The sequence below is a fragment of the Phaseolus vulgaris genome, chromosome 7 (assembly GCF_000499845.2).
Source record: "Phaseolus vulgaris cultivar G19833 chromosome 7, P. vulgaris v2.0, whole genome shotgun sequence".
Taxonomy (NCBI): domain Eukaryota; kingdom Viridiplantae; phylum Streptophyta; class Magnoliopsida; order Fabales; family Fabaceae; genus Phaseolus; species Phaseolus vulgaris.
Window position 1 is genome coordinate 38,443,986 of NC_023753.2, and position 11,097 is coordinate 38,455,082.

At 29.4% G+C, this 11,097-nt stretch overlaps 2 protein-coding genes across 3 annotated transcripts; one reads left to right on the forward strand and one right to left on the reverse strand.

Moving 5' to 3' along the window:
- Window positions 1-3,137: 3,137 nt before the first annotated feature.
- LOC137830676 (serine/arginine-rich SC35-like splicing factor SCL33) lies at window positions 3,138-6,254 on the reverse strand. 2 transcript variants are annotated; one of them, XM_068638140.1, is made up of 6 exons: window positions 6,072-6,254; window positions 5,032-5,197; window positions 4,542-4,619; window positions 3,765-3,929; window positions 3,526-3,615; window positions 3,138-3,424 (listed from the first exon to the last, which is right to left on the reverse strand). In XM_068638140.1, the coding sequence occupies exons 1-6, from the start codon at window positions 6,139-6,141 to the stop codon at window positions 3,277-3,279; spliced, it is 717 nt and encodes a 238-aa protein (XP_068494241.1). In that variant the 5' UTR covers window positions 6,142-6,254; the 3' UTR covers window positions 3,138-3,276. The 2 variants fall into 2 exon arrangements, with proteins under 2 accessions (XP_068494241.1, XP_068494242.1); XM_068638141.1 differs by having other exon boundaries at window positions 5,356-6,149.
- Window positions 6,255-8,059: 1,805 nt separating this feature from the next.
- Window positions 8,060-10,145, forward strand: LOC137830677 (protein transport protein SEC13 homolog B). The gene is made up of 2 exons (XM_068638142.1): window positions 8,060-8,243; window positions 8,938-10,145. Exon 2 carries the CDS (start codon window positions 8,942-8,944, stop codon window positions 9,845-9,847), a length of 906 nt encoding a protein of 301 aa, XP_068494243.1. The 5' UTR covers window positions 8,060-8,243; window positions 8,938-8,941; the 3' UTR covers window positions 9,848-10,145.
- Window positions 10,146-11,097: the final 952 nt, after the last annotated feature.

An 11,097-nucleotide genomic window follows, 5' to 3' on the forward strand; every position in this document is an offset into this window, starting at 1 on the left:
GAATGTTATGATGTGACAGAAAGGGTGAGTTATTATAAAGAGAGAGTGAAAAGAAAAATGAGATAAAATACAAGTTTTATTCAGCTTTTGATTAGTGATCTTTTCAGCTTTAACTTTTTATTACTTTGTAAAGTAGAATCACTAATAATCAATGGTTAGGGCAAATTTATCATGCATCATCATGGAAGTGGGGTGGAAGTGAAAGAAAAAAATAATATAAGAAAAGTGAAATTTATTAAATTAAGAAAAAGTGATGGAAAAAAAAGTGTAATATTAATAAATAAATAAATTACTTTAATTTGTGTCAGGTGAATAAATTTTTTTTCTAAGAAATACACAGAATTTTCTTATAATGTCACGTGTACAAGTTTTTGCTTTTAGTAGACTATTTTTTTAAACTTGAAAAAAATTGAAAATTATGGCAGTGAGAAGTTACAAAACTTTATTTCTATTTGTTTTTCATTAAAATGTATTAAGTATACATCGTTTTAGAACTAGTTAAAGAATTTGGAAAGTTTTTGTTTGAATAAACACTGTCTTATAACGTCAAGTGTACAAATTTATGTTTTTATTAAATCATTTTTTTGTTTAATTGCATGCGAAAGAAATATATTATATTAATTATTTATGGAGTTTTATTTCATAATTTTAAAGCATTATGTTAGGCATATTTAAACAATTAGTTTGGTTGTTAAAAAAATTGTCGAAATAATATATTTTATTTTAGAATTTTTCTTTTTAAAAGACGCATATAAATAAATGAGTAATTAATTTAACATTATTGATGTTAGAGGAAATGTATAACAGTTCCATATTAGTATTATGATTGGTACATTTATTTAATATAATTATTGTTAAAGTTTGATTTTAAAATTATTGTAAGACTGTAGATAATACTTTGTTAACTTTAAAATTTTGATTATTAAATTTCATAAATACGATTTTATTAAACAACCTTAAATTGAAATATCTGAATAATAACAAATTTTATAATAAAAATACTTTCACCTAAATTTTAGGACAAAGATACATTCACCTAATACAATTTGTATATATATAAATAATTTTATACAACATATACACAATAAAGTTATGAATTATTCTTTTAGCCTTCAACTGTAGTAGCTTATATACATTAAAAGTTATGAATATAATAATGATAAAAAAAATTGTGTTCCGCTAATAATAGTAAAGATAAGATGATTTCTGATTATAACGGTGTATACACAAATTTATTCATATTTTATTTTTCTATCAATATTTTATTTTGATTTTTTTTTTAATTTATAATTACTTAAATTTAAAACTAAAAAAATAGTTAATATTAAATTTAAAAGAAACTAAATGTTCTCAATAATTATTATTTGAAAAAAACAGTCAAATTGAACTTTGAATTAAAATCTGATTTTTTTAAAAATATAATAAAGATTTAAGTAAACCCTCTTTAAAATTTAAAGAATTTAGATCTATATATTACTTAACATCTGTCAATAAAAAATAAATTGTATGTAAATTAATATTTAAAATAAAATAAAATATTATTATTCGTATATTTATATTAAAAATATAATTTTATAATTTATTTAATAAATACGAATATATTATTTTTTCTTTCACTTTCATTATGTCATTTTATTTCTTTTCTATTTATTTCACATTGTAATTTGATTTTTATCTTTTTATGAAAATCAAATAAATTATAATATTTTAGAAAGGAAAACTATATTTAAAAAAATATATATTTATGTTAGAAAACAGTACTTTATATGGAATACATATATTTTATATACACATAATATAAATAGAAAAATGAGCTTTTGAGGCAATACAATGTGATGCAGGTGAGGTGTCTCCATCTTCTTCTACATGTAATAATGCTTTTTCTGATAGTTTGATACAAAACATTACAACACAGAATTTGTTGCTGCTGTTTAGTTCAAAAATTCTGCTCATCACAAATAAAATAGTTATGGAAATTGCAACCCTCATGTAAAAAAATTGTCCCTTTATATTTTATAGTTTAATTGTGGTTGATTCAGTAAAAAATTTGCACAAATTGAATCATTAGAAAAATTATTAAATAACAGTTAATTTTTTGAGATAGAAATTAAATAGTTATTGATTAAGTAAAATACTATTTATGTTTTACGGGACTGAGAAGTCGAGTATTTAGTTGTTGTTATTTAGTGATTTTGTTATAGTTTTACTGCATAAATTCTGCGTATAACGAGGGTATAAAACCATCTAATAATACATGTGTAATTTTTCTTTTGGTGAAAAACAATTTCGAAAATTCAAGAAACACAATAATTTTTTGAGTTGTGATATGTTAACATCAGAAACACAGGTAAACAACATTCACTTAACAAACTAATAAAATAATATTTTAATTATATTTAATTTAAAATTTTATTATATTATTATAATTGGTGTCTAAGTGTATGTATTTATTGTATGTAGTGTCAAATAAATCTTTTCCTAATTTGTTAATTTTACAAAAAATGCAATTTCCTTTCTTATTCCTTTATCCATCTAACACAATAAATATATATTTATTTGAATTATCTGAATTTTAGATAACATATAAGTGTATAATAAAAAATAATAATAGATATGTTGTAATTCTAAAAGCACACATTTTAAAGGAGACATTTTTTTTTCATATTCTATACAAATAAAAAGTAAGGGAAGGAATAATTGATTACATAATTTATTTATTAGTTCGTAACAAAAAACTTAAACTTGGTATTCTGAGTGTTTTATATATATATATATATATATATATATATATATTATTTTATTTTTATTTTTTTTAAGAACTTTTTTATATAACTATACTATAAACACTTTCAACATCTATGTTTTCTGAAAAATTAAAAAGGATATATTAACATGAAAACTGGAGTGAATGAAAATAGTTTGATTGTGTTTTGGTGTTCAATTGTAGTTTCACCAACTAGTTGAAACTGAAAGAGATATTGAGTAGTTAGTACATGATATCAAACTTTGTCTTTTCTTCAACTTCCATTTCTTCAACAACAATTATTTAATGTGTTTTCTACTGCATTTTAAACTTCTTCTGTCTCATTCTAACATCCCATCCCATAAAAGATGATGCCAATTAGAATAGAAGATGGTGACAAGGAAAGATAAAAACTTAATTTAAGCAGCAGCAGTTGAATAGAACTATTATAATCAAACATGGCGTACCAAATTAACAAAATACTCACACTCTGAATCTAAAGTACATGATGAGCACAGAAGATGGAGCATTTTTCACCCAGAGTACTCATGACTTGCGCTCAAGCTCCTGCTGTAACTTCTGCTTCTGCTATAACTCCTGCTTCTGCTGCGGCTTCTTGACCCATAAGGTGATCTAGAGTATGATCCATCGCTATATTTTCTAACCCTTGGTGAGATTGATCTGAATTATAATAAAGGTGGTGAGTACAAACACCTTTACATCACAAATTAAACTAATTACATAAGCTAATGTAATAGCTTATGTAATAACAACAAAAAAACCTGTAATGTCGTCTTCGTCTTGGAGGAGGTGAATAGTCTGGACTAGGAGAATAGGTTCGAGGCGATCGCCTGTAATCATATGATCGATCCCTAGAGATTGATCAAATTAAAGAAAAAAGGAATCAAACATGGGGTGGGGTAACAATAAACAAAAGGCCCTTTCATATTGACATGAGAACATGAGAAAAAACCTGTTATATAACACAACATTACAAACAACCAAGTGTCTATTTCCTTACCTCCTCCGTTCCCTTGCCCTCATTTCAGAAGGTTTCTTCCTGTTTTCTTCAGCAAACACTACAGTTAACTCGCGACCAAGAAGAATTTGACCGTCCATGTGGTGTTTTGCATCCGCAGCATCAGCTGGGTCCACATACTGGACAAACCCGAAACCTCTTGGATCCCTGTACCATAAAATTCAAAGTCATCAGATACACTATAAGCATGGTTTAAAAAGTAAACACACCAGAATTAGAAGGAAGGTGGGTTCATTGCAGATATCCACAAGTCACTCTCAATACTCCATAGAAATCAATAATAAACACCACATGGATGCTAACCTTGTAGAAGCCAAAAAAATAATTGAGATTGAACTCTTCAAGACTTGAACTTCTTCACAATGAATTCAAACTCAACCTTCCAAACCTTCAAGGATACTTACATAACCTTGAACAGAACTCTTATTACTTCTTTCTTCTCTTCAAAACAGTACTCTTTTTACTTCTTTCTTCTCTTCAACACAGTACTCTTATTACTTCATTTGTGTCTTCTACTCTTTCAATAAAACAACCAAATTCCCATAAAATAATTGGAATATTAATTGCTACCGAGAAAGAAGTGGCAAAACTAAATACTTATGTAAAAGTCACCACAATTTTCTGAAATCCCAATTAAGGCATAACTCAACATTGAAAGTTTCATAGTAGTTTAATATCACTAGCAATTTATCAAAGTGACCGCTGAGAAATCTTTCAACACATAAGGAGCCATGTTTTAGTCAATGAAAAAACACATACCCAGTATAATAATCTCGAGGCAGGTAAACGTCCTTAACAGGACCAAATTGGTCAAATGGACCATGCAGATCTTCCGCCCTGCAAAATGAATAGAAAAGTTTAGCATTAGAAGCAAACTTGCTCAGAATACTGACAAAATAAGTAACCATTATTTCTTCAAAAATAAAATAATCCAAAGCATGTATGATTCAGCTTCCCCCCAAAAAACCGTTTTTAATAAAGCTTCATCAGGAAACTGGGAGAAAAAATGTTCAAATTGTACATAGATGTAGTACAAGAGGCGGAAAAACATTTCCTTCCCTGTCGCCCTTTTCTTTTAGCACCTATGATTCTTCCATTACATACAAAAGATAAGCCAAAGTAACATGAATGCAACATAGAGAAAGGCCCAATAATCCTCATCCACATTACACACAATAACAACACTGCAACAACAGCGATAAATAGAATACTTACTGGAAATGCAAAAATCCTTCATCGACAAACATACCTGCAATCTCTGTGAAGGTTTCGAACCAAAAGACTAGTTGGCAAATCCCTATCACGTCCTCTGTAACGGCTCCTAGGGCTGGGACTGCGTCTTCTTCGGCTATAATGCCTTGGAGGTGAAGGACTGTAACTGTAGCTTCTTCCCCTCATATTTAATGCTATTTCACCTACGACCACAGACGAAAATATAATGAAAACACACCACAACTTTGATGAAACAAAAGCACAAATCCTAAAAACTGCAAAAAGAATTCAAAAACAGTTCTAGAGAATCAACTGGTTTAAAATAAACTAATCATGATAAATTTTATCCAACGGAAATTACCTGTGACCCAAATTTCAAAAGAAAATTAGAAAGGCAGCAGAAGACTCCACGATCCAGATAACCGCAATTTCAAACAAAAGAATCCAAAGAATCAAAACGTTCAAAACTGAAAAATCAATCATAATTATTTTCACCCAATACAGAAATCACTTCTCGTCCAAATTTCAAAAGCAGAAGATTCCACCACCTTGAGAACCGCAATTTCCAAAACAACATTGGAGAATGAACAAGTTCAAAACATAAAAAACCCAATCATTATTAATTTGATCCAGAACCGAAATTACCTTTCACAAATTTCAAAAGATTAGAAAAAAGCAGATCCACTGCCTAGAGAACTGCAATTTCCATAACATTTTTGACAGTCAACCAAGTTAAAAACAGGAAAAACTAATCATTATTGATTATCCAAATGTAAATCACTTTTTACCAAAAAATGATTCAAAAATATTAGAATCAGAATAATTAAAAAACAACCACAATTTCCAAATCAAGAAGTTCAAAACAGAGAAAATGAAATCATGATCATTTCAATTCGGAATAGAATTAGAAAAAACAAAAGATTCCAGCACCTAAAGACTATATTTCTCGCAATTTAATAAACTAGAACATTTTAGGAATTAGCAATTTTGTCACGAACAATGCAATGCAATGAAACGAGAAACAAGAATCAGATAAAAAAAAGGAAACAAGAAGAATATGAGAGATTTGAAGTTTACCTGCTTCACAAATGGCGAAACAACGGAATCTGTGTGGTAGAAAGGGGAGAGAGTTTGATTCCCAAACCATAAATTCTTTGGCAATATTTGTAACCTGACTCTTCTATATTCGCGAAACTTCTCCCAGTGAAAGGCCTGATCCGGTACATACGAGTGCACGGGTTACCGTGAGGTTCTCGTAATGGGCCTCATTACTTCATTGTTTCTCGGGTATTTCTTCATGCACCCCTACATTTTTCTTCTGCACCGATATTCTTTGCAATATCAAAATTAAAATCTTTTGATGATTCAATCGTACATGATTGAAACTTGGTATCTTACATTTGAACTAAATTTTTTCTGGTTAAAGAATCTTTTTCTAGTTGTTCTAGAACAATTAGAAAATTTTCTAGAAGAAATAGAGAGATGATTTCATAATAGAAAATAAAGTTCATTTAACATGGACAGTGTTCGGTACTCGTATGACAACACTTATGACACGTATCCGTGAAGTGTCTAATTCAAAAAGTATTTGTTAGATTTACGACAATTTTAGTATGGTTCTAACAGAATTTTAAAAAAAGAAAAATACATTAAATTTCTAAAAAATCAAACTATTATATAAATTGTTATTATGATTGTAAAAATAAGAAACAAATCCTTGTGAACTAGTCATGAAAAATATCTTTCTGCTCCAAAAAATAATCTGGAACATACTTAAGCACATAAATCTTTATTGTCAATTTATATAATTCATAATTATATAATATATAGATCTGTCTCCTCGTGTCCTACATTTTAAAAATTTTACGTATCTCTATGTTCGTGTCTGTGTCTGTGTCGTATCAGTGTCCGTGTCAGTGTCTATGCTACATAAGTTATGGATGATATAAAGAAGAAGGAGATATAATTTATCCTTCAAAATAATGAATAATTTGTTTTTTATTTTGTTATCTTATAAGTGTTATGGTAAATATGTTATATAAAATAAGACTAACCACTTCTTCATAATACCTGTTGTGTATTTACACTTTTTTTTCTTTTATTTTATCTACTGAAACACCATTAAATGATGAAATTAGAATTCTAAATTTTAAAACAAATAATACATTATAATGATTAATTTTAAGAATATTATCTCAACCAAATTTATGTCACAACATCAACTAAATATATCAAACTAAAATGTTTCTTCATATCAACTAAAATGTGCCTCTCAAAACCAACGAACAAGTTATTATCAAGTATTTCATAACAACTTATATTTCTTTATTGAATTTACTATTTTCTAAAATTTAATTAAATTATAAAATGTGTCTACTAGTACAATTTGTAAGAAACATATGAAAAAGGCATCTTAATATGAAGCTCAAACACTTCTCTTAGATGGTGTATCGGTGCTGATACTCGTATGACACTTGTAAGATACATATGTATTAAGTGTCCAATTCAAAAAGTATTTGTTAAATTTCTGACAATTATAGTACGATTCTAACACAATTTTAAAAAAGAAAAAATACATTAATTTTCTCAAAATTCAAACTTTATTGTATAAATTGTTATTATGATTATAAAAATAATAAATAAATTCTTGTGAATCAGACATGAAAAACATATTTTTGCTCTAAAAAATAATATAGAACATACTTGTACACATAAATCTTCATTGTCAATTTATATAATTCATAATTATATAATATATAAATCCGTGTCCCCGTATCCTACATTTTAGAAATTTTACGTATTTTTGTATCCGTATCCGTGTTGTATTAGTGTCTGTGTCAGTATTTATGGTACATATAAATTTTTCTCTTAAAAATGTGTCCTATGGAATATTGTTTAGAAAAATGGTCTTTTACACTTAATCTAATGCTCCACTTACACTATAATAAATATTAATATTTTAATTATTTTTAATTTTTTAATTTTAAAAATTATTTTAATATTTTATTAAAAAAATATTTTTTTTATTATAAATGTTAATATTTTAATTATATCAAAATATCATTACCCTATTTTTTAATCTTTATATTTGTAATGATATTTGTCCATTGATAAATCCTGTTCTCTATTTTCAGTTTCTGAGTTTCTTCCTCAGATCCCATCTTACAGCTACTGAACCGCCCTTGTTCGCACCAACCTCCACGGCAGCTCCGGCAACCACCTCTGGTTCCCTCCCTATCTATTGCTCAGGTCCCTTCTCTTTTCTCTCGATCTATTCAAATTTCAACTCAGACCTTCTCATTCCGTACCCATTTTGCGATTCTTCCTATTCATTTGATACCTCTCTCTTTTTTCGGACAATTTCCTCACCTCACCTCTGTTACTTGATTTGCCCCCATTTGTTTTCCCACATGCGATTTATTTTCAAAGATTAACCATTTCACCGCAGTTTTCGGTTTTTTACGGGGTTTGATGTTTTTTGTTTTGTGAATTGCTTGCGATTCCATGATCCATTATAGATCAGGATTTGCACGGAATTTCCGTTTCGTTTTCTTCAATGCTAAATTCGAGGAATATTTGTGTAAAATTTAAAACCTTTGGTGGCTGGGTTTTCACTTTTCATCAGCTTGGGAATAGGCTTTTGCCCTAGTATTATGTTTTTTGTTGATGGATTTACTATTATGCATAGTGAATTGTGTTTTGAAGTTTGATGGGTTGCTTGCTTGGAAGGTGTTATATATTTGTGTATTTGGTATTGAATCTTATGCTTATACTTTTGTTATTCCTTCCTTCGTTGTATCTTATTTGAGATTTTCTTTGCCTTTTCTACATTGGAAGTGACTAGTTAACAGAGGGTTTAGTTTAGTATAGTTTAGAATATTAGTTTCACTTGCAAATTGTTGTTTGAAACTAACTGTTTGCATTGTGTGTGTGTTGATAGCAGAAATATGCCTTCTCAGAAGGTTGAAACGGGTCACCAAGACACTGTCCATGATGTTGCCATGGATTACTATGGTAAGAGGCTGGCAACAGCTTCATCAGATCACACAATTAAGATAATTGGAGTGAACAACACGGCCTCTCAGCATCTAGCAACATTGACTGGTCACCAAGGACCTGTTTGGCAAGTAGTGTGGGCTCACCCAAAGTTTGGTTCTCTGCTTGCATCGTGTTCCTATGATGGCCGAGTCATTATATGGAAGGAGGGTAACCAAAATGAATGGACTCAAGCTCATGTGTTTGATGAGCACAAATCATCTGTGAATTCTATTGCTTGGGCGCCCCACGAGTTGGGTCTCTGCTTGGCTTGTGGCTCATCTGATGGAAATATATCTGTTTTCACTGCAAGGGCAGATGGTGGCTGGGACACTGCAGGGATTGATCAGGCTCACCCAGTTGGTGTCACTTCTGTGTCATGGGCACCATCAATGGCACCTGGTGCCCTTGTTGGTTCAGGGTTGCTTGATCCTGTGCAAAAGCTGTGCTCTGGTGGCTGTGATAATACTGTGAAGGTATGGAAGCTCAACAATGGACTGTGGAAGATGGACTGCTTCCCTGCTCTTCACATGCACACGGATTGGGTTAGAGATGTTGCTTGGGCACCCAATTTAGGGCTACCTAAATCTACTATTGCCAGTGCATCGCAGGATGGTAAAGTGGTTATATGGACCGTAGCAAAAGAGGGTGATCAGTGGGAAGGCAAGGTTTTGAATGATTTCAAGACACCTGTTTGGAGGGTCTCATGGTCACTGACAGGAAACATACTGGCAGTGGCTGATGGGAACAACAATGTGACATTGTGGAAAGAAGCAGTAGACGGGGAATGGCAACAGGTGACAACAGTGGAGCCTTAGAATGTGATTTGCTGGCCTTGTTTAGTACTTTGAAAATGGTTAGAATTTTGTTTTGAAATATAGTTGACATCTTGTTTCCCTGCATATTATACAGTTGATTAATTGTGCTTCATAGCGTTACTTCCTTGATGTTTGTGATCCATTGCATATTCTGTGATTGGAAGAATGAAGTTCATTAGCTCGAGTTATTTTGAGATTAGAAGAAAGTTTTTCAAGTATATAATGTGACAATAGCTTCTGTTTTGGGAGTTGCATAAACTGTTGTATTCAATTTTGGCTGCTCATGATTAATCCTTCACCATGTGTGCAAAATATCCTCCTTGAGAATTTGGTTTTTAACCAAGCCTGTGTATGGTACAAGCAACAAAATTTATATCTGTTGCTTGCTCAAGGTTTTATATGATTGTTTAGGCTTAGATTCTTTGGATTTCTCTATGCAGTAGAAGAAAAATTCCCGTTTCCTATTTTGTTTTTGTTTAGTTAGATGGTGCAGCATTCACCTTAAAAATTGATATGAAAATTTAAGAAATAAGCTTTCAAAGCAAAATTCCATTTAGATTCTCTCCTTAAAATTTTAGGGAAATACTCTCTCCTATAAAAACGAGTGACAAATTTTTAACAAAAAATTAAGATGGATTTCATTTGTTTCTTCTTTTAATTGATACATTCTTTGTTTATAATCACAGAAATGTGGGTTTCAGTTTATTTATTTTTGAAAATTTAAAATAAAAATGATATTATTATAAATATTTAATTAAAACTACCAATAAATAGAACCAAAATTATTTATAGAATGTAACTTTTCGTGATATGATTGTTGATTTGTAACTAAATATTATTTTGATTGTTCTTCAAATAAATAAAAAAAACAATAGTAAATGGTAATTAAACTAATATTGTTTTATATATATATATATATATATATATATATTCTAATGACTATATATTACGTGAGTTTTGATGAATATACATGAAGTATTAAAGTATCAAATAATTTTAGATGGATATAATTTTTCGCAATACTTAAGTGATATAAACTTTCATATTCTAAAAAATACATTTTAAAGAAATTAATTAAAGATATTATTGGTGTGACTTAATTGTTTGATTCCTTCTCACTTTATATGCATCTAAGTAATTTTTAAAAAATAAATTAGTGGCAATGACTTGATTGTTTGATTCCTTCTCACTTTATATATCTAAGTAATTTTTAAAAAATTATTTAGAAACTAAATTAGTGGCAATGACTA

Excerpts from the sequence above, each read along its gene's own strand:
- LOC137830676 (XM_068638140.1), bottom strand. The coding sequence starts at position 6,141 with ATGGTTTGGGAATCAAACTCTCTCCCCTTTCTACCACACAGATTCCGT. Across the intron at positions 5,198-6,071 it reads TTTCGCCATTTGTGAAGCAG|GTGAAATAGCATTAAATATG; the intron begins GTAAACTTCAAA and ends CTGTGGTCGTAG. Across the intron at positions 3,425-3,525 it reads AGACGAAGACGACATTACAG|ATCAATCTCACCAAGGGTTA; the intron begins GTTTTTTTGTTG and ends ATTATAATTCAG.
- LOC137830677 (XM_068638142.1), top strand. The coding sequence starts at position 8,942 with ATGCCTTCTCAGAAGGTTGAAACGGGTCACCAAGACACTGTCCATGAT.